This window comes from Bos mutus, chromosome 18, assembly GCF_027580195.1.
Source record: "Bos mutus isolate GX-2022 chromosome 18, NWIPB_WYAK_1.1, whole genome shotgun sequence".
Lineage (NCBI taxonomy): Eukaryota > Metazoa > Chordata > Mammalia > Artiodactyla > Bovidae > Bos > Bos mutus.
The window spans coordinates 17,801,330-17,828,068 of record NC_091634.1 but is presented as its reverse complement, the minus strand read 5'-3'; the positions used below and the strand labels follow the sequence as shown (position 1 = coordinate 17,828,068).

General features: G+C 53.0%; 1 protein-coding gene across 1 annotated transcript in view; it reads left to right on the top strand.

Annotated features, from left to right (window-relative positions):
* The first annotated feature begins 537 nt into the window (after positions 1-537).
* GPI (glucose-6-phosphate isomerase) overlaps positions 538-26,739 on the top strand; it is a 28,275-nt gene continuing 2,073 nt past the window's right edge. Inside the window, exons 1-14 of the mRNA XM_005907771.3 lie at positions 538-743; positions 1,732-1,822; positions 2,158-2,226; positions 3,656-3,775; positions 10,211-10,294; positions 10,420-10,566; positions 11,311-11,382; positions 11,844-11,888; positions 13,240-13,293; positions 23,597-23,657; positions 24,325-24,368; positions 24,483-24,635; positions 25,466-25,595; positions 25,749-25,825. Coding sequence (XP_005907833.3) covers positions 622-743; positions 1,732-1,822; positions 2,158-2,226; positions 3,656-3,775; positions 10,211-10,294; positions 10,420-10,566; positions 11,311-11,382; positions 11,844-11,888; positions 13,240-13,293; positions 23,597-23,657; positions 24,325-24,368; positions 24,483-24,635; positions 25,466-25,595; positions 25,749-25,825 — 1,269 coding nt within the window. The 5' untranslated portion in view covers positions 538-621. The remainder of the gene's footprint in view (positions 744-1,731; positions 1,823-2,157; positions 2,227-3,655; positions 3,776-10,210; positions 10,295-10,419; positions 10,567-11,310; positions 11,383-11,843; positions 11,889-13,239; positions 13,294-23,596; positions 23,658-24,324; positions 24,369-24,482; positions 24,636-25,465; positions 25,596-25,748; positions 25,826-26,739) is intronic.

The following is a 26,739-nucleotide window of genomic DNA, read 5'->3' as shown; positions in this document are numbered from 1 at the left end:
TGCAGCTGCTCTTCCCTTTTCCTGAACACTTCTCCCCAGATATCCAAGGGGCTTGCTTTCTCACCTTCTTCAGGCTTTTGCTCAAATGTCACCTCCTTAGTGAGTTTTGCCTTGACCATTCTATTCAGAATTGCATCTTCTATCTCCAGCACCCTTTTCAGTTTTCCTTTTCTCAGTAGCACTTACCAGCATCTGATAAGCCATATATTTTACTTTTCACCTAAGCGTCCCGAACACCTGGAACGCTGCCTGTAACACAGAAGGTGTTGGAGGGAGTTGTGTTAAGTGAATGAATGAATGAACGAATGAACTAATGAAGCAGGCAGGAGCTCGGCCTCTGTTCCCCAATCAATTCCAGGCAAAGGCTGGCAGAGTAGCAGCAGTCCAAGTGGCTGCCAGTTAGCAAGGAGAGAAGAGCTGAGGTCCCGGATCCTCGGCTGTGGGCTTGGTTGCCCCTAGGCGCGGACGGAGGAGCGGGACGGGGCGGGGCCAGGGGCGGGGCGGGGGCCGGGCGCCTGCGCCATAAAGCTCGCTGCGCACCGGGTCTCCGCCTGTCGTGCGCTGCTCTCCACGCTTCCTTATCGGCGCTCGCCCGGGTCCGTGTTCCCAGCCACTCACGCCATGGCCGCGCTCACCCAGAACCCGCAGTTCAAGAAACTGAAGACATGGTACGAGCAGCACGGCTCTGACCTCAACTTGCGCCGCCTTTTCGAAGGAGACAGGGACCGCTTTAACCGCTTCAGGTGCGTGCGCGGGACGGGAACGGGGGCGCGGAGGTGCCGCACCGGGAGGCGGCTCGCGGGGCCGTGCGGTACAGGGCCAGGGCCCGGAGGGCGGGGCTGCGGTCCCCGGTTGAGTCGGCGGGAGTGGGGGGGGGGGGTCGGCCGTGGATCCGGGCCTGGGCCCAGGCCGCACTTCGTCCTTGACGCCTCCTTGAAGCAGGTTTCCGGGTGCTCGCTGGAGGTCTCGGGGCCCCGGCAGCTTCGTTTGGAAGAGTTCCCCACCTCCTCCGCTTCCCTTCCAGGGGACATCTCTCTTTCCTCCCCTACCCGCCCAGCAGTCCCGGCCGGCTGAAGCAGCCCATCCTTCCGCGGTTGTGAGCAAGGGCCCTCGCTGACGCAGCAGGCGCGGAAGGGCTGCTCCCCACTTCATGCGATCCTGGCTTAGAATGGACCATCCGCAGGGTGTGGTCAGGGTGGGACAGGCCCGTGGGATTTGCGGAGAGTCGTGGTGAAACGCTGGAGAGGTGGGGCTGTGATTCCTGCCCTGGAGGCTAGATCCGGAGACCCGTGAACAGGGGTAAAAGAGGAAATCTTGGGGGTTGGGAATGGCCAACCCGTTGGTGCAGGTATTGGGCAGAGGAGATCTGTGGCGCTAGATTTGAGGTCCCTGATGGCCAGCCCTGTTCTCCGGGGCCTTCCCTGAATAGGTTGGGTCTCAGGAGCCCTGGGCCAGAATGGTCACTCCCTGGCCAAGGCGGTGGCAGCGCTCCCAACTCTGTCTTCCCATCCCCCAGCTCAGTTTTAGGGGAGCAAGGGCCCCTCACCCAGCGTCTGCAGCTTGCACTGTGCTGCTCCTGCTGCAGGTCAGCCGAGTGGGCGGGCAGGTGACAGAAGACACCACTGTGCTGGCCAGCTGAAGCTTGTTTGGATTTGGCACGGGGAGGATGTTTTTTCTGGAAGCATCTTGTCAGGGAGCAGATGGTGGGCAGCTTCTGCTATCTTTCTGCAGCTTGAACCTCAACACCAACCATGGGCATATTCTGGTGGACTACTCCAAGAACCTGGTGACGGAGACTGTGATGCAGATGCTGGTGGACGTGGTAATGTTCTGCTTCGGAAGGCTTGACCAGTGACCCATGATGTGGCAGGCGAGCAGGGCTCCTGGCGCCCCCAGATTCCTGAGCATCTTTACTTCCTTCTCTTAGTGGATCTCAGTCATTGCCTCTGTGCCCCTGCCCCGGCTCAGGTTCTGACCGGCATCCCAGGGGACCCAGTGCCCAGATGTCTGAGCAGACCCTTCCCAGGCAGTGGGGGAGGGCGCCAGGCTGCAGCCATCCTTCAGTCCCACTGGGGATCTGCACCAAGCCTTTTGCTTGGGGGTTTGGACTCTTGACCGTCGTGGGTGGGACCAGGTCTCAGTGTCTTCTCTTCTCAGGCTAAGTCCAGGGGTGTGGAGGCCGCCCGGGAGCGCATGTTTACTGGTGAGAAGATCAACTTCACTGAGGTGAGCTGGCTAATGGACAGCAGGCTCTGCAAACCCTCCACAGCCTCTTGGTTCCCTTTGGGGTGCGTCTGACTGTTAGCAGCATCGCCTTGTGTCATACTCCTTCTCTTAGGCAATGCTTTTGCTTAACGAGGGACCTGAAGGTCTGTTTCCTCAAGCAAGTTGCAGGGCCAGACACACCCCATGGTGTGTCTTCCCCAAGCCTGCAGTCTAGGTCTGGTAAGTGTGGATGGCTTCCAGTGTCTATGTCTGCCTGGGGACAGCAGCTCTCAAGCCTGCAGGGAGAGGGCATCTCAAGACATGGTCAGAGAAATTAACTCTGATCTGTTCTTGCTGCAGGTTTAATTAGTGAAAAGCAGACTCCTGTCAAAATCAATCTCCTCAGTGGTAGGAGTCAACAGGAAGCTATGGCAGGGCCAGGTCTGGGCCACCCTGTTCCTGAATTGCTGTGGAAGCCTTGGAGGCATAAGAATCACTGAGCATGCAGAGCGTCAAGCTCATAATGTTACTAGTCTCCTTTTACACACAGGGAACCTGAAACTCAGAGATCAAGTCACTTATCTAATGTCATTCTCTAAGTGGCAGATTCAGGATTCAAACATTCTGTCTTTCACTGCTGGGCAGTCTGAGGGAGGCTGCAATCAAGGAGGGCTTCCTGCAGGGGTCATTTCATTGCCTACAGAACATGGCTCAGAAGTGAGGTTGGACAGGGTGAGGGTGGTGTCGCATGAAGCCCTCCACCTTAGCGATCCGCTCCCTGGGTTGGAGTCCTAAGATCATCCCTTCCTGTCCCTCCAGAGTCTCAGATGTGTTTGTTTCAAGGCCTCTGCTGCCCGAAGCTCGATGGGACTGTTGTTCTCACTTGATAAGGCCAGCTGCCTGGCACTTATCACAGACTTGGGATCTGTTTTGGTTTCCGGTGGTGGGTGTGATGGAACACTTGGTGAGGGAAGGTTGAGTTGCTTGCTTTGCTCCACTTTCAAGTGGCTGGGACACTTTTCAAAAGGTGCCAACAAGCACCATGAACTTTTTACCAGGTAGATGAGACTGGGCTTCGTGAGCGTTGGTCCTCTGCAGCCACTTACTGCTTGTCTCTGGCCTGTGTTGCCACCAGTCTGCCTTCGCTCACTCCATTCAGCTTTCCTCGACTTTTCATGCCCTGAACATCCGGGGGTCATTGGGGCCTGTCCTAGGCCCATTCTGGTCTCTCCCCTTGTGACTGTCCGCAGCACATAAAGCAAGGGGCACTTGCCTTGCTTCTCCTCTCCCCCGGATCCTGGGGGTGGTCCCTACTTCCGTGAACACACAGTGGGTTCTCTGTATGAGTCCAGACACTTAACAGACCTTAGCGCCTGGATGTCCATTGGGTGCAGCTGGGTGTGTGGCTGCACCGGGGCGAGGACCTTCACACACTGACTCTCGCCCTCAGGATCGGGCTGTGCTGCACGTGGCCCTTCGGAACCGATCAAACGCACCCATTTTGGTGGATGGTAAGGATGTGATGCCAGAGGTCAACAGAGTCCTGGAGAAGATGAAGTCTTTCTGCCAGGTATGGGTGGACTTCCCACTAGCCATGTGTGTGCTTGTATTTGGGAATCTAGGGGTCCCGATGGGCTGCCCTTCCACTCTCCTTGGAGAGGACCCCAGCTCTCAATAACCTGAGGTGGGGGCAGTGTGTGTGATTGCTGGCCATGGGGGTCTCTGCTAAGGCACGGATTCCCCTAACCCTGTTCTCGGGGAAACCACTACTAGCAGCCGTGGAGCAGCCTCCTTGAACTGTAACACCTGCGGGCTCACGGTGACAATCTGGCCAGGACAGAGATCTGAAAAGAAAAGTGAGGCCTCTGGAGGGGGAAAGACTTGCTTTTTGTAACCTCTTAAGTCATGGATCCTTATTTCCTGGTCTAGAACTAGATAAAATTTAAAACTTAGGATTTTCTTGACCACACCCCTGCCAGATTTCCGGAGGCAGTCTTTATTTACTGTTAAATCTTGCACAGGTTTCCCGAGCGTGCACTAGCTTGTCTGTCATCTCTTCTTTGAAGCACACATACCCACACATGTACACACACATGCAGCTTGTCCCTGCTTCAGCATTAATGCACAGAACTGTGCCTCCTTTTCCTCTGTGGGTGTTGGGGTTGCCTCAGAGTCCTTCTGGAGAGTTCCCCATATATATTGCCATTGCCTCAGTGTCTACGCCAGGAATGGTTCTGCAAGAATTCGTGGATGTCCTCAAGCCTATAGAGCAAGGGTGATATCTGTGGGCTGGACTGTTTGGGCAGGCCTGTGCATGTCTGTGTGTGGATGATGTGTGCTCTCGGAGTGATAATCTAAGCTTTGGTCAGCTTTTCCCTGGGAGCAGTGTCCACCATGTGTGGCTGGTCAAAGTCTGGTCACTTTGGGTGAGAGCCATCTTCTGACTGAAATAGTGGGAGGTGATCTGGGCATCCATCCTAGAGGCAAAGGCAGCCAAGTAGGACTTCACGTGGTGAGGAAGGCTTGGGATCCTGATTGGAATCTGAATTCCAGAATGTCCCTTCATAGTGGTTGGTGCTGGTGATGGGCTTTGGGTGGAGGGGAGGGCATTTCCCCTCTTCATGGATCACAGCCTTGTCGTGGTCAAGAGGCTTTTGTAACTCAGTGAAGCTATGAGCCATGCCATGCAGGGCCACCCAAGTCAGACGGGTCATAGAGAAGGCAAGAGGAGAAGGAGGCGGCAGAGGATGAGATGGCTAGATAGCATCACCAACTCAATGGACACGAATCTGAGCAAACTCCAGGAGACAGTGAGGGACAGAGGAGCCTGGCATGCTGCAGTCTGTGGGGTCACAGAATGGGACACAATTTAGTGACTGAACAACAACAACAAAGGGTGTTTCCAGCTATCAGGTGTGAGCGCAAGAACTGCTGTGCTCTGTATGAAGCCTGGTGCTCTGTTTGGTCAACCTTGGTGTGCAAAGGCATGCCAGGTGGAAAGTGTGTGGCACTGGTTGTCTGGGAAGCTGTTTGCAGGAGAACCCTCCCTTACAGCTGGCTGCTGGAGTACCTGACTCAGACTGATGGGTATTTATAGTACAAAAAAGCTGCTGAATAGCAGCATTTCCCTGGTGAGGAACACTCCTCAGGGCTGTGCTCGCAAAAGTTCACCAAGATTGGGTGAGAATGTTCACTGTGACCTTGATTGTCCCGGCAAAACCTGAAAACAGCCTGCCCTTATTTATTTAAAATCAGTGTGTGTTCATATACTGTAGTCCTGGGCACCATTAGTAATTAGGGAACTACAGCTGCATTGATCTGCTCTTCTGTTGAGGATATACTGTGAAGTCAAAAAGGGAAGTTACAGAACTGGTGGGTTTCGTTAGACACCATCTGGTCAAATAAAGGGTATGTGTGGTTCTAGTAAAGATACACAAAGGTTCCGTTCTTGGATGCCATATTTTAACAGAACTGATGATGAGATTGAGGGTTGAAAAGCTGAGTAATTTATTTTTCTTTCTGTGTTGATGGAAAAGTGCTCATGGCAGTTGATTATTATCTGAAAGAAATAAAGTTACAGGGTCTTACTGGTTTGGGGAAAGCCGTGTGTATCAGTTTCCTATCACTGAGTAACAGATTACTCCAGAATTTAGCAGCTGAAAACAACAGTCAACATTGCGGTTGATTGGTTCTAGTTCTGGTCTTACAAGGTTTTAGTCAAGGTGTTGGCCCAAGGTCACATTCATCTGAGGGCTTGATGGGGGCTGGAAGATCTTCTCCCAAGATGTTTCACCAGCAGTTATTGCTGATTTCTGGGAGGCTTTAGTTCCTCACCTTGTGAACCTCTCCACAGTCTATTTGGGTGTCCTCATTATATTGAGTATTTGCATGGTTACACCCTGGCTGCTTTCATACTTTTTAGAAACCTCTGAAAGGTGAATATAGTAGTATCTTTTATAGATATTAGCAGGCCCATAAGTATTCCTATTCCCTTCTGAAATCTAACATTGTTTTGCTATAATAAAGAAAAAGTTTAAAAGGAAAAAGACCATGAAAGTTCTATGAGTGAAAAAAAATAACTCCATAGTGTTATTTCGTAAGCTTGTTAGTATAGTTTTATACTCTTAGGGGCTTTTGATCAGTGTTCTTGTCTCCAGAAGCATTCTTGAAAAGTATCTGTATTTTACTTACACACACCATGCAGTTGTTTCTTGATGATTATATATTTAGCATGGAGCTTTAAGCTCCATTTTATCCCATCATGGATGTATGGAAAGCAGCTGCTTTGGGAAGAAAGTATGAAAGTAAGGTTAAAATGCATGAAGTAAGGTTTGGGCTTCCCTGTTGGGTCAGTGGTAAAGAATCCATCTGCCAGTGCAGAAGACATGGGTTTGATCCTGGGTCAAGAAGATCCCCTGGAGGAGAAAATGGCATCTGAAAAGTTAGCGACTATACAACAGCAACATGACAAGGTAGCTGATTTTTCCCAGAGCAATTGCTCCAACAGAAAGCAAGGCAGAGTGCCTCAAGGCCTTTTATTATCTTGAGCTAGCATTAGAAGTTACTCTTTCTTTTCTGACTCTGATCAAAGTGGGAAGGGACTACACAAGATCGTGAATGCAGTGCCAGGAGGTGAGGATCTCTGGGAACTATCTTGGATGTTGGTTACCATAGTCTGCCTTCTGGTTCCCAGGAATTCATCCTGTTCCTTCCACATGCAAAATAAAATACCCCATTCTCTTTCTCTTAATGCCATTATCAGATTACAATGTCAGTTAGAAGTCAAGAACTTCATCATCTAATTTAGGTTCAGATATATCTGTATTTTCTTTAACATAACTCAAATGCAATTCCTTTCGATCTGAAGATATGTGAATTAAATAGACAAGTTATTTTCCCCTCACACACTCAACATACAGGTGAGATAGGCACAGGATACCTATATAGGATAATTCCTTTGCAGAAAGGGAGGAAAGTGGGAGGCACACAGGAATCATTGATCCAAAGCAGTTCTTTTTTATTTATTTTAATTGGGAAATAATTACTTTACAGTTTTGTGATGGCCTCTGCCATACATCAACATGCATCAGCCATAGGCATACATGTGTCCCTCTTGAACTCCATCCCTCCAGGTTGTCACAGAGCACCAGGTCCAGAGCAGTTCTGAAATTCACCAGACGCTTGGTTAGGACTCAAGGCTTCATTCCTCAAGGCTTTTGGCTTTGCTCTCTGTTATCTTTTTTCCATGAAAGGTAGTTTGTGTTTGTAACTGCCTAGTTTTTTCAGTCTGCTTACTGCCTATAGAAATGTGGGTTTTGAGGGGAACTTCCTTGCCGGTCCAGTGGTGAAGACTCCACACTTCCACTGCAAGGGGCACAGGTTCGATCCCTGGTTGGGGAACTAAGACCCCACATGCCATGCAATGTGGCTAAAAAAAAAAGTTTAAAAGAAATGTGGGCTTTAAAAAATTATTAGCTGTGCCACACAGCTTGTGGGATCTTAGTTCCCTGACCAGGGATTGAGCCTAGGCCCTGGCAATGAAAACACCAAGTCCTAACCACTGGACAGCCAGAGAATTCCTTGAAATGTGGATTTTTAAAGATTTTTTTCCTTTTATACCATCTCTGTCCCTTTCAGTCCAAACTGGTAATATTTCTGACAGTTCAATTATCTTAAAAACTTTGTTGGTCTCCTGTGAAGCTTACTGGGGTGGGGAGAGGGGTTGGTCACTTCATTAGACAAAAGCTACATTCACAAACTTCTTCAAGATAATTTCTACCATTACTTCTCAGACCACAAAGATAGTACTCTTAAAGTCTTTGGAACCCTTATCTTCAGCCAGAATATTCTCTGTAACCACCTTAATTCTCGCTGAGGTCTTAACAAAAGCTTTACAGCTACATAATCTGTTTTACCTTTTGAAGTTTTTGTTACAGTACCTTGGACGTGATCTTTGCCACATCCATCTCTTAATTTTGGAATCACTGCCTAGAGAGGCTGGGAGTTTTCAAATCCTGCAGTTGCTGGCTTCTTTTTGTTTAAAAGTTCTACATTAAGTTTATTTCTCTCTGCTTGCATTTTACTGTCAGCACTAAGAAGCCAGGCAATTTGTAACAGCCTGAAAACTCTGTAGCTAGGTCATCCAGATCATAATAGGATACATCTTTTACTTTCCCCACTTAAAAAAATTATTTACTTAATTATTTTTGGCTGCACTGGGTCCTTATTACTACGTGTGAGTTTTCTCTAGTTGCAGTGAGGGGAGGCTGTCTTGTGGAGCACGGGCTCTAGGTGCTTGGGCTTAGTAGTTGTGGCACGCAGGCTTAGTTACCCCACGGCACGTGGAATCCTCCCTGACCAAGGACTGAACCCAGTGTCCCCTGCATTGGCAGGCAGATTCTTAACGACTGGACTACCAGAGAAGCCCTACTTCACCCTCCCCCGATTAATGCAGTCAACACTGTTATTAAATCTTCTTTCACTATATAACAAGGATTTTCTTGCAATTCCCAATAATGTTTTCCTCCTGTTTCTTTAAATCTACATCAGCAACCCCCTCGAGGACTTTTAAACCTCTGCTAACAGTCTCTTCCAGGCTTTTATTAACTCTCCTGAGGGCTCTTTTAGCTTTTACCCATATTTCTAAATGTTTTTATGGTAATACCCTACTTCTAGTGTCAAAATCTGTATTAGTTATTCATTATATAACAGATTGCATCAAAACTTGATTTAAAATAGCAGTAAATATTCACCATCTTGAAGTTTCTATGGAGACTTCCCAGGTGGCGCTAGTGGTAAAGAACCCACCTGCCAGGGTAGGAAAGTAAGAGCCATGGGTTGGATCCCTAGGTTGGGAAGATCCCCTGGAGGAGGGCACGGCAACCCACTCCTGTATTCTTGCCTAGAGAATCCCATGAGCAGAGGAGCCTGGTGGGCTACAGTCCATAGGGTCGCAAAGAGTCTCACATGACTGAAGTAACTTAGCACGCATACACGCACACACAGTGTCTATGGGTCAGAAACTCAAGCTTAACTGGTTGGTCTTGGTTTTCGGGGGAAGCGGGGAGGTCTCTCTTGAGGGTTGTACTCAAGATGTTGGCCAGGGCTGTAGTTATCTGAAGGGTTCTGGAGGATTCTCTTGCAAGGTGGTTCCTACTCATGGGTGGTGAGTTGGCACTGGCTTTTGTAAGAAGGCCACCATTCCTCACCACAGTGGCTTCTTCACACAACCATGTCTTCTTGTAACGTCGTACATGGTTTCCCCAAAGTGAGTGATCTGAGAGAGCGAGGCAGAAGCTGCGCGGTCTGTCATGACCTGGCTTCTGAAGTCCTGCTCCATCACTTTTGCAGTATTCCGGTGGGTTCACAGCCCTATACTGGAGAAGGAAATGGCACCCCACTCCAGTGCTCTTGCCTGGAAAATCCCACGGATGGTAGAACCTGGTAGGCTACAGTCCATGAGGTCGCAGAGAGTTGGACACGACTGAGCGACTTCACTTTCACTTTTCACATTCACAGCCCTATGCAGCACAGGGGGCTCACGACACCCACACCTCTGTAGGGCTCACTCTGCACCCACGCCTCTAGAGTGTGTGGCTGCCGGGCAAGACTCCCTAGGAGCACGTGGAGGCTGGCTGCGTGTCTCGTTCTGTCCCTGGCTCAGACTGGTCATAGTACTTGGCATTTCACATCTCTTGGCCTCTGTCATGTTAGGTTCTGCTGGAAGTTCATGCTGCTTTTGCAAATTCTGATAACGTTGCTGGTTATGAGATGGGGATATCGCCCCTCCCTCCTACCCTTACTCGTGGTGGACGAGGGTCTAGTTGATGATGAGGGTCTAGTCCCTGCCTGAGTGTGGCAGGAATGTGACACTACGGTCTCAGTAGGCCTCTCTGAGGGCCTGGAAGTTGGAACTAAGGTGTAAGGATACAGAAGTAATGATGCTTTTGAACAGCGGTTTATACTCCGGGGTTTGGGCTGATGACATCTCCCTGCTCTGTGCCAGCGTGTCCGGAGTGGTGAATGGAAAGGGTACTCGGGCAAGGCCATCACGGACGTCATCAACATCGGCATTGGCGGCTCTGACCTGGTAAGAAGAGGGCTGCCTTGGGATAGAGGAGGGGGTCTCATCCGGCCTTGGTTCCCCCAGAGATGGGACCTGGCTGTTCTCACCACTTGTGGCATCTTGTTTTCTGATGCTCCATCTCCCCACAGGGACCCCTCATGGTGACTGAAGCCCTCAAGCCCTACTCTTCAGAAGGTCCCCGGGTCTGGTTTGTCTCCAACATTGACGGGACTCACATTGCCAAAACGCTGGCCACCCTGAACCCCGAGTCCTCTCTCTTTATCATTGCCTCCAAGGTATGGGCTTCAGCCCCGGCCTGTCTCCCAGCCCTGTTGCGCTGGGGTGGGAGCAGGGGTTGGGGGGAGTGGGTGCTTTGCTGCCGCCCTGCACACTGGACCCTCCCGCCTGCTCTGAATGAGCTGTGCTCTGTGGCTCAGGTGGGCACAGCTGCCCTCAGACCGTTCCTTATCTGGTGGCCAACACAGTTCACCCGATGAAAGCCCACACTGGTCCACGTGTGCCTCTATCTGAGGCCATGCCCACTCACTTGGCTGAATCTGGGCTCAGCCCAGGACCATTCCTATCCTCTCAGAGATTTGTCCCTAACGTCTGCTCCTTTCTCATCCCAGAGCCAGGCCCAGATAACGTAAGCATTTTGCTTTTTTGTCATTTATACCCTGTTTACTCATATCCATGCACATTAAATATTATGGATAATTCCATCTGGGTTTTGAGATACAGCCAGGTCTGGGCTGAAGGAGCCCCAGGCCACAGCAGCTATCCTGGCGGATGTTCTAACCTTTGACCTGTGGTTCCTCTGTGAAGTTCTGGAATCACAGAATGACGCTGCTGCTTCCAGGCCTCTGCCCCAGATACACACTAATTGGGGCTTTGAGGACATGTGGGCGGAGGTGACGTGGAGCAACTCACTGACCCGCACGCACTGCTCCGTGTGATAACTGGGCATCCATGTGGCCTCCGCTGCTGAGCTCTGGCTCAGGACTGTATCAGCTGGGGACCAACTGCTGTACTCTCTGCAGACCTTCACTACCCAGGAGACCATCACGAACGCAGAGACAGCGAAGGAGTGGTTTCTCCTGTCGGCCAAGGATGTGAGTGCTCATGGGCAGTGGGCAGGCGGGGAAGGACAGAGTGGGTCTGCCCAGCCCTGTAGTCCTGTTTCCCCTGAAGTTGGCAGCAGGAGGCAGCCTTTCTGGTTAAGATACTTGACTTTGCCAGCCCAGACAAGCCCAAGGTGCAGACCCTGCTCTAACTTCTGAGGGCCCTTTCTTTAAGGCTACTGGCCCTGTGGAGCCTCTCTGCCCCTGGCCCTGCCAAGTTTACAGGGGAGGCACCATGGGCCTCGTGTGCCCATGAGGTAGGATGGGCCAGCCAGCCTCTGACCCCTCTGCCTATTCTGCCTTGATTTGGGCCTCCTCCAGCAGCCTCAGAATCGAGTACTGGGGGCGGTGGGCCCCACCCAGGGCCTGGGTTTCTCCGGAGGCAGGAGGGTTACTGTCCCTGGGGGTGGTTCCCAGGGTGAGTATGGTCTAACTTGGCTTATCTCTTGCAGCCTTCTGCAGTTGCGAAACACTTTGTTGCCCTGTCTACCAACACTGTAAGTGCCCACAGGGGTTCCTGTACCACCACCCTGGGTTGGGGCCCTGGCCAGGTCAGGGTCATGGCCTTTCCAAGTACATGAGCTGACATGTGCTGACAGCGTCAGGGATCTTGGCTCAGCCAAGAAGGATTGCTTGCCTATGGGGGATGTGAATTGCAAGCCATACTTGCCACTTTGAACTGCTGCTGCTCCATGAGGGGCTTGCAGTCAGTGGGATCACATTAACCCCACCCGTTCCCCGGGGCCTGACTGATAACCACAACATTCCACACGTGTGACCTCCCTTGGCCTCTGACACTGGCCTCTCCCTAGACGAGATGTGCCAGGTACGGGTCGGGTGGTGGTTGTTCAGTCGCCAAGTCATGTCCAACTCTTGCGACCCCATGGACTGTGCATGCCAGGCTTATTTCTCATGTAAGGATGTTAGTTAAGCCCAGTGAAGGGATGCGAGTTTGCCCAGTGATTGTATGAGTCAGTGATGTAAGGATTAGAACGTGGTTACCCATGTGCCAGCTCCTCCTGGCCCCAGGTTGTGCAAGGTAGGGGTGGGGGCAGGCCTGTGGGAGTTGGGGCTTCGCTCCCGGAATCAAAAGAAAGGCAAACCTGGTTGAACACTGGCTATGTGGCGGGCCTTGTGTTGGGCGGTCTGAACTGGAACCACACCCAGGTTCTCTGGACTCCCACTCCTTCCGTGCCACCCCCACCCATGCCTCCAGTGCTGACCTGCCTATGAGAGGAGACCGAAGGACATCTTAGGGCTGGCCAAACAGCACAGCTGTCCGCCTCTTGCAGGTAGAGCTGGTCAGTAGGACGTCTCCTGTGGGGTCTAGGGAGGGGGCTGCTGACCCTGTCTGTGTAGAGGATAGAATAAGATTGGTCGTCCCCTGAAGGCTTCCTGGGGTTCGGTCACCATCCCAGTATCGGAAGGGCTGGGCAGGTGTCCAGGTTGTCTGTTCCCCGGCCTGGGAGGTGGCCCCTGCCTGTGCTCGGGTTCCAGCCCGGGGCCCGGTTTCCCAGAAGTCCCGGGGATTGGGTCTGGGCGGTGGCTCTTGCAGAGCAGTGTGGGGGCCAGGTCCTTGCAGTGAGTGTGCAGCTCCCCTTCAGCAGGAGGGCTTGGCCAGTACCAGGCCACCGATGTGCTGGGTGTGAGCTGGCTGGACATCTGATTCTGGGGTGGGCGTCTCCTGGTGCTGCCCTGGGCTCAGAGGTGGCTCCAGCCCCACCCCAGTGAGGGCTCTGTGGAAGGTGTGTTGCTCCTAAAGTTTGGACAGCATGACTCCTCATGCCTGCAGGTTCTCGTGCAGCTAATCCCGGCTTCTTCTTTCTTTCTCCCTTTGCCCCTTTTTAGGCCAAAGTGAAGGAGTTTGGAATTGATCCTCAAAACATGTTCGAGTTCTGGGATGTAAGTAATGGCACTTGCCTGTGGTGGGTGAATTATGTCCTTTGCTAAGTCAAGCCACAGATGAGGGGCCCATGGAGTCAGGTCAACGTTTATTGAGCACCTGCTGTATGCCTGGCTTTGGGACAGGCCAGGAAGTCCTCAGGGAGCAGGAGCAGCTTCGCTCAGTCAGGATATGGCCCCCCTCCCACCGAGGGCGGCTTTCAGGGCCAGGGTGACACCCCCCTGGGTGCCTGCAGTAGCACCCACAGTGGGGTAACTGGAGCCACCCCCATCCCCCTCGGTGAGCTGAGGTTGTGAGTTATTCTCAGTGATGACCTTTCTCTGAACCACAGCCGCAATCTGTAAAGGCCAAGGGGCAGGGCAAGGCAGGAGTATGACTGGGCAGGCCTGGAAAGGAGCTGCAGGGGCAGCTGGAGGTGGCAGAGAGGAGGTGCCAGGCCTGGGGCTGGGTGGGGCCCCGCTGGGCAGCTTGCAGAGCCAGCACTGCTGGGGGGCAGAGCTGTGGGCCAGTCTAGCCACGAGTGGTCCCACAGGCTCATCTCTGCTGAAGCCACCATGCGTGCCAAGCAGTGAGCCAGAATTGTCTCTGCGGCTGGCCTGAGTGCAGCCGTGGTGTAGGAAAGGCTCTGGCGGCAGAATGCAGGCAGGCTTGGGATGCAGGGATGCAGTGCAGGGAGTGGTGTGGGTGCAGTGGGTGTGACTCTAACACATGACCTTGGCAGGTGTACCTAAGAGAGCATCCTCTAATCTAGGGATTTCGCCCTGGGGCCGATTCCAAGCCCTTATACCGCAAGCTCTCTGCTGAGTGGCAGCATCCGAAGATGTAACCTCCTTTGAAAGCTATAAAGGCCTTGGAGTCTGGGAGAGAATTTAGCCCTCGTACCCTAAGATGTCTCTTGTGTGTAATGAGTTAACTTCTTTCCAGAATGGGACTAGTTATGTACCATCCTTGGAAGAATTGAGAAGAGTCACTCAGATCCTTGTCTGCGTCTCATGGCTCAGATGAGGAGCCCCGGTCGAGAGAGACTGTGCAGCTGCTAACAAATGCATGCATGCCTGAAACAGGAAGGGGCGCCTTCCTCCTGCATGCATGCCTGAGACAGGAAGGGGCGCCATCCTCCTCCTCCTCCCTGGGATCTCGAGCCTGAGCAGGTGGTGGTCAGGGCCGTGCAGGGGCTCCCGTGAGCCAAGGAGTCCGGCAGAGCAGGGCTGTGTCCCAGCCTGTGTTTTCACTGCCTGTAACCACCCAGTCTGAAGAGATGAGTTGAAGTGTGGCTTAAACAGAGACCTGGGTCTCCCAGGTAAGGCCTAAGAACACAGGAACATGGAGCTAGGACTGGCTAGTGAGGTCCAAGTGCCTCGAGTGGGCACAGTAGAGGCCTCGGGCCAGGCCAGACATAGCTGGAGGGACCTGCATGTATATTGCTGAATTGAGAAGGTGACACCTGAGGAGCCAGGGACAGGTGAAGTTTCTGGACCTAGGGTCTCTCAGGTGAGAGAGAATCATCAGAATAGATACAGGGATATTGTGCTGGCTCTGAGGTAAGATCGGAAGAGTTCAGTCTGGCGTAAGTGGTGAGGACTGCTCAGCTGTCCAGGGGGTGCAGCCATGGTCCAGGGTCCATGGGGCATCCTTGAGTGTCAGGCTTAGGCAGAGGTGAGGTGGTAAACTGGGGGGACTGTCAGGGCTCAGCCAGAGTCAGCACATATTGGGGGGCTCATTTTGGCTGTTGCTGTCTGAAGAGGAGCCAGGACAGGTGCACGTGATGTCTGAAGAGGCAGCCCCAGGATGGGTAAAGGTACAGGGGAGATTCTGGAAGAATTCAGATGTTTATTCTGTCAAGTGGCGTCTGAGAAGCCAAAATTATGGACGGGTACTTAGACCTGGGTCTGTGAGCTCAGGATGGGTGTATATAGTGGGATCTCTCTGACTGGCTCTGAAGAGTGAGCCTCAGGTACTGGATGGCTGATCACTCAAGCGAGGCTGTTAGAACTCAGACGAGACAAACATGGAAAAGTCCCCTGAGCCAGGTGAGCCTCTGGGTTCTCAGCATCCTGACCCAGTGAGACAGGCAGAGCTCAGGGTGTTGTCGAGGCCTCTCGGGTCGCATGACCAGCCCAGGACGTGTCAGTGGCATTGGGGTCTGGCTGGGGTAGGGTTTGAGGTGCCCAGATGAGGGAATGGTAGGAATGTACCTGGTTATCAAAGGTAAGGACTGGAGAGTTGGGACAGGTGAAGACAAGTGAACTGCTGAGGAGCTGCGTCACTAAGATGTGGTGGGAGAGGCTAATGGTAGACAAAGGTCTCTAGAAGTGTCAGAGGCACAAGTCACTCAGACCCTGTTTGGCACCAGTGGACTCTCACCAGGCTTCCCTCGGGCCACGGCAAGCAGCCAGGAATCTGTCAGGTCTCCGGGAAAAGTCTTCAGGTTAGGTTTGTACAGAGGGGTCTGCTAGGGGTCATCTGTAAAGCTACATCTGTTTGAGGTCTCATAAGCTAGAATCAGACGAGGTGTATATAACTCGGTATCTTGGGGAGACCCGAGGAACTGAGATTAGACAATATTTGGGCAGAAGTGGGTTGGTCAGATAAGGACACTGGAGCCAAAGATAGTCAGAGACAGAGCTGAGTCTGACAGGTGGGCTTAGAAATCCACGATTGGGTCCAGGTCAGAACTGTGTCCTCAGTTGTTGTCCGAGCAGTTCTGGTGACTCAGGGCAATGGCCCAGGGGCCCCTGGGAAAAGATTGAAAACCTGGAGTCAGGCAAGGAGATGGAGCACTGCATCCATCCATCTGGAAGGTTCGGCAATTCTGTGTCTGTCTCAGGTGCAAAGCAGGTATGTCAGGTAAGGTTGAAGGAGTTGAGGCGAGAGACAGGCTTGTACTCCTGGTTCCTGAACAGGTGAGGTCTGAGCTGTTGAGGTTAGTCCCTGGCTTATACTCTGAATCTGAGGAGCTGAGGTTCAGTGCAGGTAGATAGAACTGAGTTTTTCAGGTTAAGTCTGTAAGCCAGAGGCAAGCTGGAAGTAGGCTGAAAAGCCATGTTTGGGTTCATTAAATTCTGTCCCATAGTTGAGGTCAGGAACAAGTAGGTAGATCTGTCAAGTGAGGCCTGAGGAGCCAGAGTTAGGCTTATCTAGAAAGAACTGGATTTCTTAGATGATCTCTGAGGATATACAGTGAAGACAGGTGGATAGAGGGAGGTGTCTCAGGTGAGATCTCAGGAGCTGGGATTGGGCCCAGATGAATAGAGCTGGATCTCCCAGGTAAGGTCAAGATAGGTAGGCAGAACTGCTTCTTGGCAGATGTCTCATGATGATGAGTTGTGCCCGGATGCAGGTATGTGGAATTGAGTTTCTCAGGTAAGATCTCTGGAGTCTGCATAGGGGACAGGTTTTATTCTTGGGTCTCACAGGGTGAGTTAAGCACAGGTGAGTAGAATAGAGTTTGTCAGGTAAAGTCTGTGGAACAAGTTTAGGAAACTGGGTCGGTCCAGTGAAATCTCAAAAGTCACAGGTAAGTCCGGGAAAGAACCGAATGTCTTAGATGACCTCTGGCGAGCTGAACTGGGGCAGAGCTAGCCTGTCAGGAGCAGCCTCAGGAGCCAGGAACAAGCACAGGTAGCCAGAGGTGGCTCACCATGTGCAGCTGAAAGACCCAAGGTCATGCACAGGTAGGTAGAGGCAAGGTTGTCCAGCTGCAGGCTCGGGAACCAGGGTCAATCTCAGGTCGGTAGAACTGACTCAGGTCGGTAGAACTTGACATGTGAACTTGACGGTCACACGTCAAGAAGAACCAGAGTCAAGCACAGATAAGCAGAGCTGGTCCACTAGGTACAGTGTGTAAGGTGCCAGAGTCATTAACAAGTAGACAGAATTGGTCTGCTGGGCATGGTCTGAGGATCCGGGTCATATACAGGTCGGCCAAGCTAGTCTGCCAGATAAGGACTGAAGGTCCAGGGGAGTGTACAGGTAGGCAGAACTGTTCTGTTGGGTATGGTCTGAGGACTCAGAGTTGAGCACAGGTAAGTAGAGCTGGTCTGCTAGGTACAGTACAAGGAGCCAGGGTCATGTACAGGTGGGCGGAACTGGTTCATTGGGTATGATCTGAGGACTCAGGGTCAACTACAGGTAGGCGGAGCTGGTCCGTAATGTATGGTCTGAGGACCCAGGGTCATGTGCAGGTAGGAAGAGCTGGCTGGGTAGGTGTAGTTTGAGGACCCAGGGTCATGTGCAGGTAGGCAGAGCTATTTGCTCAGTATGGTTTGGGGACTGAAGTCAATCACAGGTAGGCAAAGCCTGTGCTAGGTACACTGTAAGAAGCCAGGGTCAGGTGCAGGTGGGCAGAACTGTCCCATTGGGCATGGTCTCAGGACCTGGAATCAAGCGCAGGTAGGCAGAAGGTCTGAGGAGATCGAGTCATGCACAGGTAAGCAGCGCTGGTTTGCACAAGGAGCCAGGGTCAAGAACAGGTAGGTAGATGTGGTCTAGGTGTGGCCTGAAGGTCCAGGGTCGTGAACAAGTAGGCAGGTAGGGTATGGGTAGGTATGGTCCAGTGATCCAGGGCCAAGCACAGGTAGGTAGAACTCGTCCACTAAGTATAGTCCAAGGATTGAGTCAAGCACAGGTGAGAGCACAGGTACAGCACAAGGGGCCAGGGTTGAGAACAGGTAGGTAGAGGTGGCCCACACGGTGCAGCCTGAGGAACCAGGGGCATACAGGTAGGCAGAGCCTGGTCTGTTTGGAATGGTCTGAGGATCCAGGGTCAAGCACAGGTAGGCAGAGTTGGTCTGCCAGGTATGGTCTGAGAGTCCAGAATTGTGTACAGGTAAGCAGAGCTGGTCCGCCAAGTGCAGTCTGAGGATCCAGGGTCATGTACAGGTAGGCAGAACTGTCTGCTAGATATGGCCTGAGGACTCAAGCACAGGTAGGCCCACACGGTGTATCACAAGGAGCCAGGGTCAAGTGCACAGGTGAGCAGAGCTGGTCCGCTAGGTACAGCACAAAGGCTCAGGGTCACGTACAGGCAGGCAGAACTGGTCCGTCAGGCATGGTCTGCCCAGGGTTGTGTACAGGTAGGCAGAGGTGTCTGGTTAGATGTGGTCTGAGGAGCCTGGGCCAGAGGCAGGTAGGCAAAGCTGGTCTGCTGGGTACAGCATAAGAAGCTGGTGTCACGGACAGGTAGGCAGAACTGTTCTGCTGGGTATGGTCTGAGGACCCGGAATCAAGCACAGGTAGGCAGAGCTAATCCACTAGGTAAGATCTGAGGAGGTGGAGTCACTCGCAGGTAAGCTGAGCTGGTTTGCACAAGGAGCCAGGGTCAAGTACAGGGAGATAGAGCTGGCCCGCTTGGTACAGCCTCAGAACCCAGGGTCACGTACAGGTAGGCATAGCTGGTTTATAAGATGTGGTCTGAGGAGCCAGGGTCATGGTCAGGTGGGTAGAACTGGTCTGCTAGGTATGGTCTGAGGATCCAGGGTTAAGCCCAGGTAAGCAGAGCTGGTCCACTTGGTAGCACAAGGAGCCAAGGTCATGTACAGGTGGGTGCAACTGGTTCATAATGTATGGTCTGAGGAGCCAGGGTCAAGCACAGGTAGGCAAAGCTGAGCTGTCAGGTGTGATCTGAAGGTCCAGGTAGTATCCAGGTAGGCAGAACTGGTCCATTGGGTATAGCACATGAAACCTGGTTCCCTAGACATGGTCTGACAGTCCAGGGGCATGTACAGGTAGGCAGAGCTGGCTCAGCAAGTGTGTTCTGAGGGGCCTGGGTCAGAGGCAGGTAGGCAAATCTGGTTGGTAGGTATGGCAAAAGGAGCCAGGGTCAAGTACAGGTAGGAAGAGGTGGCCCACCAGGTGCGGACTCAGGGTTATGTACAGGTAGGCAGAGCTGGTCCATAAGACGTGGTCTGATGAACCAGGGTCAAGTACAGGTAAGCCGAACTGGTCTACCAAGTGCAATCTGAGGACCCAGGGTCACGTATAGGTAGGCAGAGCTCATGGGCCAGGTATAGACTGGATCCAGGGTAAAGTTCGTATAGGCGGAGGTGGTCTATTAAGTGTGGTCTGAGGAGACAGGGTCACATTCAGGTAGGCAGAATTGTCGTCGGTATGACCTGAGGACTCCGAGTTAAACCCAGGTAAGCAGAACTGGTTCACAAGGCACAGCACGAGGAGCCAGGGTCAGGTACAGGTGGGTAAAGTTGGTCTGCCAGGTAGGGTCTGAAGGTCCAGGGTAACGTACAGGTAGGCAGAGCTAGTCCATTAGGTACTGCACATGAAGCCAGGGTCGCATACATGCAGGCAGAGCTGGTCCCCTAGGTATGGTCTGATCTAGGGTCATGTACATGTATGCAGAGCTGGTCCACTAGGTATGATCAGAGGATCCAGGGTCATGTACAGGTAGGCAGAGCTGGCCCAGCAAGTGTGTTCTCAGGAGCCCAGGTCAGAGGCAGGAAGGCAAAGCTGGTCTGCCAAGTGTAGTCCTGAGAAGGCCTAAGGATCAGGGTCACATGGGCAGAGGTATATAAACATGATCTTAGGTGGGTTTTTGCCCCCAGGGTTCAGGTACAAGTTGGCATCCCTGGACTTGTTAGATGAAATGAATGGGGCAAGATCTAGCCCAGAAATACATAATTGGTGTGATTGGTAAGGCCTGAGAAGGTGACTCAGACACAGGTGGGACCCCCAACGGTAGGATCGATCAGGACACTTAAGTGGGTAGTGTGGACTGTCATCGAGGGAAAGCCAGAGTGATCGTAGGTATGTATACCTAGGTCTGCCTGGGGAGGTCTGTGGAGCCCTTGGGTTCAGGTAGGAGAGGTAGAATATGCTGAGCCACATCAGCCACCTGTCCTTAGCACCCTGGTCCAGTGTGATGGGCAGTGTTGTGGAGGCCAGGGGATCTGTAACCAGTCCGGGGTGTAGTCTGTCACATTGGGGTCTGGTTGGCAGGGTCTGAACTAACCAAGTATGGAAAGAGATTGGATTATACCTGGTTGGAGAAAGTGAGATCTGAGGCTTGTGAGGCTCAGAATTTAGAACTGACTGAGGTGCTACATCTTTAAGGTGTGTTCTGCACTCGCTGCAGGTAAAGGTGAGGTCTAGCGATCTGTGTCTGCAGCTTGACGTTTCAGAGGCTCAAATCAGATACTGGCTTTGCTGGGCTCTTCCCAAAACAAAATTCAGGTCTGAGATCCTGCCCTCAGCCAAGGTCAGCAGCCTGGAATCTGTCAGTCTGAGCCCTGGCCGTCTGTTCAGTCCAGTTTCTGGGTTTGAGTCTATTGGGTGAGATCTGAGAGCCTCCGTCAGGCATAGTGTGGTCTGTGGGACTGTGACTGTCAGGTCAGGTTCCCCCAAACCCAGAGCCTTTCTAAGTAAAGAACCCCATCATACTCAAAGATTACCCAAGCTGAAACGTCTGATCCTCTCACTCTTGATCCTCTCATTGTGCCAATTCATCCTGTTTAATTAACATCCTGAATCAGTGCTATGCATCCGCACCACCCCCTTCCAGGGAAACGTCACTCTTTGGACGACCACTGGGGCTCCCGTGTGGTTTCCTGCTTCCCTTCTCACCTCACCTACAGACTTCTTGGTTCTCCATCCTTGCCTCTCCGTTTCTGCCCACCAGTTTATGACTCCTTCCTTCATCTTCAAAATTGTGCTGCCCGTTTTCCTGCCCAGCCTTTCTCAGCGGGCTTTCAGGAGAGAATTAAATCCTAATGCCCCAGGGCAGCCATTGGATATAATGAATTAGCACCTCTCTTTTGCATCTGGAAGGATGCTAGCCTTGGATCAACCTTGGGAGTATGGAGAAACTAAGTCATTCAAAGCATTTTCTGTGGGGCTTAATTCTCTCACTGTTGAGAAAGGCTGTTCTTGCCACAGAAGCTTTGCATTTGCTGTTCTTGCTCCCGGAATCCTCCTCCCTCTGTGCTTCCCTGAGTAGTACTTGCCCATTCTTCACATCCAGGCTGAAGCACCTTCAGAGTCCTTTCATTATTGGTTTCAGTACTGTATTCCTGTCTTCTAAGCACTTTATCTCATTTTCACATTTATTGGCGTTTCATTATTGGTTGTTTCATTTATATCTTTCACCCCCATGGATTGTTGGCATTGCCTATGCTAGGAACTTGGTGGGTACTCCATAAATAGTTGTTAGGAAGATGTGATTGGAGCTCTGAGGATTCCGATGATACAAAGTGGAATCTGCAGTGTGGCATGGGAGGACACAGTGTGGATGGTAGGTCTCGGTCTGGCTTGGGCTGAGGCTGAAGATCAGTCAAGCCCAGGTATGAACTGCTGGGCCTGTCAGTGTCCCAGGAACCAGGGCTGGCACAGGTAGGAGCTGTGTCTGTCAGTACAGCCTGGGAGTCGGGGATGGGCTCAGGTACAAGGCACTGGATCTCCTGTCAGAAAAGTCAAGGCCAGACCCAGGTATGAGGCATTGGGCCTGAGGAGCAGGGACACAGTCAGGTAGGAGGTGCTGGGTTTTTCATTGTTCAGGGAAGCATGGGCACAGGTAGAAGGTGCTGGGTCTGTTAGTGTTTACGGAGGCTGGACACAGGTATGAGTCACTGGTTCTGTTGATGTCCTAGGAGGCATGACTAGACACAGGTATGGGGTTCTGATTTGTCAGTGTCCAAGGAGGTGGGCTCGGCACTGGATCTGCTGGTGTCTGAGGAGGCCAGACCTGGCTCAACTATGAGGCCCTGGGTCTGTCGGTGTCTGGTGAGGCCAGACCTGTGCAGGTATGAGGCCCTGGGTCTGTTGGCATCTGAGGAGGCCAGACCTGGCTCAACTATGAGGCGCTGGGTCTGTCGGTGTCTGGTGAGGCCAGACCTGTGCAGGTATGAGGCCCTGGGTCTGTTGGTGTCTGAGGAGGCTGGACCTGTGCAGGTATGAGGCCCTGGGTCTGTCGGTGTCTGAGGAGGCCGGACCTGTGCAGGTATGAGGCCCTGGGTCTGTCGGTGTCTGAGGAGGCGGACCTGTGCAGGTATGAGGCCTTGGGTCTGTTGCATCTGAGGAGGCTGGAGCTGGTTCAGGTATGAGGCCCGGGTCTGTCGGTGTCTGAGGAGGCCAGACCTGTGCAGGTATGAGGCCTGGGTCTGTCGGTGTCTAGGGAGGCCAATTCTGTGCAGGTATGAGGCCTGGGTCTTTCAGTGTCTAGGGAGGCCGATCCTGTGCAGGTATGAGGCCTGGGTCTGTCTATGTCTAGGGAGGCTGGCCGGACCTGGTGCAGCTATGAAGCCCAGATCTGTCGGTGTCTGAGGAGGCTGGAGCTGGTTCAGGTATGAGGCCCGGGTCTGTCGGTGTCTGAGGAGGCCAATCCTGTGCAGGTATGAGGCCCGGGTCTGTCGGTGTCTGAGGAGGCTGGACCTGTGCAGGTATGAGGCCTGGGTCTGTCGGTGTCTAGGGGAGCCGATCCTGTGTAGGTATGAGGCCTGGGTCTGTCAGTGTCTGGTGAGGCTAGACCTGGTGCAGGTATGGAGGCCTGGATCTGTTTGTTTGGTGAGGCCGATCCTGTGCAGGTATGAGGCCCGGGTCTGTCGGTGTCTTGAGGAGGCTGGAGCTGGTTCAGGTATGAGGCCCGGGTCTGTTGGTGTCTGGGGAGGCCGGACCTGTGCAGGTATGAGGCCCAGGTCTGTCAGTGTCTGGTGAGCCCAGACCTGGTGCAGGTATGGAGGCCTGGATCTGTTTGTTTGGTGAGGCCGATCCTGTGCAGGTATGAGGCCCGGGTCTGTCGGTGTCTGAGGAGGCTGGAGCTGGTTCAGGTATGAGGCCCGGGTCTGTTGGTGTCTGGGGAGGCCGGACCTGTGCAGGTATGAGGCCCAGGTCTGTCAGTGTCTGGTGAGCCCAGACCTGGTGCAGGTATGGAGGCCTGGATCTGTTTGTTTGGTGAGGCCGATCCTGTGCAGGTATGAGGCCCGGGTCTGTCGGTGTCTGAGGAGGCTGGAGCTGGTTCAGGTATGAGGCCCAGGTCTGTCGGTGTCTGGGGAGGGCAGACCTTGCTCAGGTATGAGGGCTGGGTCTGGCAGTGTCTGGGGGGAGGCCGGACCAGCCACAGTAAGGTCTCGGGTCGAGTCTGTGGCTCTGGCCAGTCCATGTGTAGTTAGTGCTGTTGGTCAGCCCAACAGCTGCCAGCACCCGGCTTGCTGTCTTGCTTCTCAGAGGTGGGTTGGGCCAGGCCCTTGGAACTGCACCTGTAGAAGAGCATGGCTCCTGGGGACAAGTTTCCTGGCAGGAGGGAGGGGGGGCGGGGTGTGCTAACCTCTCCTCAGTGCCTTTTCCTGTCTCTTCTAGTGGGTGGGAGGCCGCTACTCGCTGTGGTCAGCCATCGGACTCTCCATTGCCCTGCACGTGGGTGAGTGTGTGTGTTTTATGTCTCTGTCTTGGGAGACGATGCTGCAGTCTGAGGTAGGGGTGGGGGCTCATGTCCCCAGATGCCCTCTTGTTCCCTCAGGCTGCTGGCTTCTCTGCCCTTGATGGGACCCTTTCTCCCAGGTCAGATGGGAAAGGCCGAGTGACCCTTGGTATTTGCAGGTTGGCCTTTCTCCCTGCCCCTCACAACTGTGGTCTGTCTCATTCCCCGTGCCAGGTGGAGTTACAGCTGCCTTTGAGCTCAGGACTGACTCTGATTAGACAGGCTTTCTACAGGCCTTCGTCCTCCCAGATCCTGTTGCTTCTGGCTCCCCCTCCAGCATTCTCCTGGTTCTAGAAGAAGCTGTGTCCATGGCCTGGAGGCACAGTTCAGTTCAGTTCAGTTTAGTCACTCAGTCGTGTCCGACTCTTTGTGACCCCATGAATCAGAGCACGCCAGGCCTCCCTGTCCAACACCAACTCCTGGAGTTCACTCAGACTCACGTCCATCGAGTCGGTGATGCCATCCAGCCATCTCATCCTCTGTCGTCCCCTTCTCCTCCTGCCCCCAATCCCTCCCAGCATCAGAGTCTTTCCAATGAGTCAACTCTTCGCATGAGGTGGAGGCACAGGGCACGATCATTTCTATTGATGCGGCTTTTGTGTTGCAGGATTTGACAACTTCGAGCAGCTGCTCTCAGGAGCTCACTGGATGGTAAGTGCTGAGGCCCGAGTTCTCCAGCAGGCACCGGCCAGAGACATGTTGGTTGGTGCAGCTCCCTCCCCCTCAGCAGCTGCTGAGCCCCTGTCCACCCTGGTCTCCTTGCAGGACCAGCACTTCCGCACAACGCCCCTGGAGAAGAACGCCCCGGTGCTGCTGGCTCTGCTGGGCATATGGTACATCAACTGCTTTGGGTGTGAGACGCACGCCATGCTGCCCTATGATCAGTACCTGCACCGCTTTGCTGCCTACTTCCAGCAGGTACCAGCTGCCAAGCCAGGCTTTGGGTCAGGGGCCCCCTGAGCCCAGGTTACTTCTCCTCCTAGGGCCTTTCCCCCTGTTAGCCTCAGGCATGTCCAAGGCCCACCTGTGCTCCCCCTCTCATGGTGAATCTCCGTAACCAGGATCCATGTCAGTCAAGTTGGGCTACCATGGGAGGGGCATGACTGGCTGTCATGGCGTCGTGGCTGGTCAGGCTCTGGCGTGACTCAGGGCATATGCCTCACCCGGGTCACTTCTTTCTTGGACATCACCTGTTAGGCTGGGGCCATAGCCTGGGACCCCCGTAGTTTGCACTGCCTTTGTCTCCCTCCAGAAAAGCAAGTTTACACCCAGTCTGTGGTGCCTCTTTGGGCCCCTCACAGCCCTCTGCCCCTGGAATCTCCACAGCCCCCTTGAAGCAGCAGATTCTGTGACTGGAGGAGGGGCTGAGGCCCCCCCAAGACCAGAGTCTGGTTGGGGGGATGGCCCTCAAATGCAGTACAGCCTGGACCCCAGCCTGCCTTAAGAAATCACTTAAAGATTTTGTGACCAGTTTCTGCTCTTAGGAAGGTCCTCCCTGTACTGCCATACCTGCCTTCCCCTGGTCATGGGTCCTCCCTGGACCTCCATTCCTACCTTCTCCTGGTCATGGGTCAGAGGCAAAATGCTTGTGACCTCTGCCCTCCCAGGTGAGGACGTAAAAGGATCGTGCCTGTGGATATCTCACGGGGCAGAGCAGGCACGCCTGGTGTGTCCCAGGCAGGTTTTGGGGATGGTGTGTGAAGAGCAAGACTTGCAGATCGAGGGCTGGGTTTCTGGCCCTGTTCCAGGGTGACATGGAGTCCAATGGGAAGTACATCACCAAGTCTGGCACCCGCGTGAACTACCAGACGGGCCCCATTGTGTGGGGGGAGCCAGGGACCAATGGCCAGCACGCCTTCTACCAGCTCATCCACCAAGGTAGGGCCCATCTGGCCTGCGCAGAAGTGCTACTGGGGATGGGGAGGGCCTGCCGGCAGAGCCCCCTCCATCAGATGAGGGTTCCCCTGGAGACCATATGGGTGGCTCCCATGGCGGGGGTAGGTACCTGAGTGAGCGCCGTACCCTTCACAGGTACCAAGATGATACCCTGCGACTTCCTCATCCCGGTCCAGAGCCAGCACCCCATAAGGAACGGTTTGCATCACAAGGTAAAAACACTCTTCCTGACCCTTTTCAGCTGTCTTAGATTCACATCACACCCAGACCTCTTAAGACTGCTGCGTTAGTCAGCAGCGACTAGTTTTCTGTTCCTGTCACCACAAGCTTAGTGGCTTAAAAACAACACTCATTTATTGTCTTGGTTTCTTTGGGCCCCAGTCCATCACGCTTGCTGGGTCTCTGCTCAGGGTCTCAGGCTGAAGTCAGGGTGTCCACAGGGCTATGTTCCTTTTTGGAGGCTCTCGGGGGCAGCCTTTTCATCATTCATTCAGATTGTTGGCAGAATCCATTTCCCTATCAGTTCATTCGCTGAGTCGTGTCCGATTCTTTGTGACCTCCATGGACTGTAGCACACCAGGCTTCCCTGTTCCTCAACAACTCCCGGAGCTTGCTCAAACTCTAGTCCATCAAGTCGGTAATGCCATCCAACCATCTCATCCTGTCATCCCCTTCTCCTGCGTTCAGTCTTTCCCAGCATCAGGGTCTTTTCCAAGAAGTCAGTTCTTCGCATCAGGTCACCAAAGTATGAGTTTCAGCTTCAGCATCAGTCCTTCCAATGAATATTCAGGATTTATTTCCTTTAAGATTGACTGGTTTGATCTTGCAGTCCAAGGGACTCTCAAGAGTTTTCTCTAACACCACAGTTCAAAAGCATCAGTTCTTCAGTGCTCAGCTTTCTTTATAGTCCAACTCTCACATCCATACATGACTACTGGAAAAACCATAGCTTTGACTAGATGGAGTTTTGTCAACAAAGTAATGTCTCTGCTTTTTAATATGCTCTCTAGGTCGGTCATAGCTTTTCTTCCAAGGAGCAAGCGTCTTTTAATTTCATGGCTGCAGTCACCATCTGCAGTGATTGTGGAGCCCCCCAAAATAAAATTCTCACTGTTTCCACGGTTTC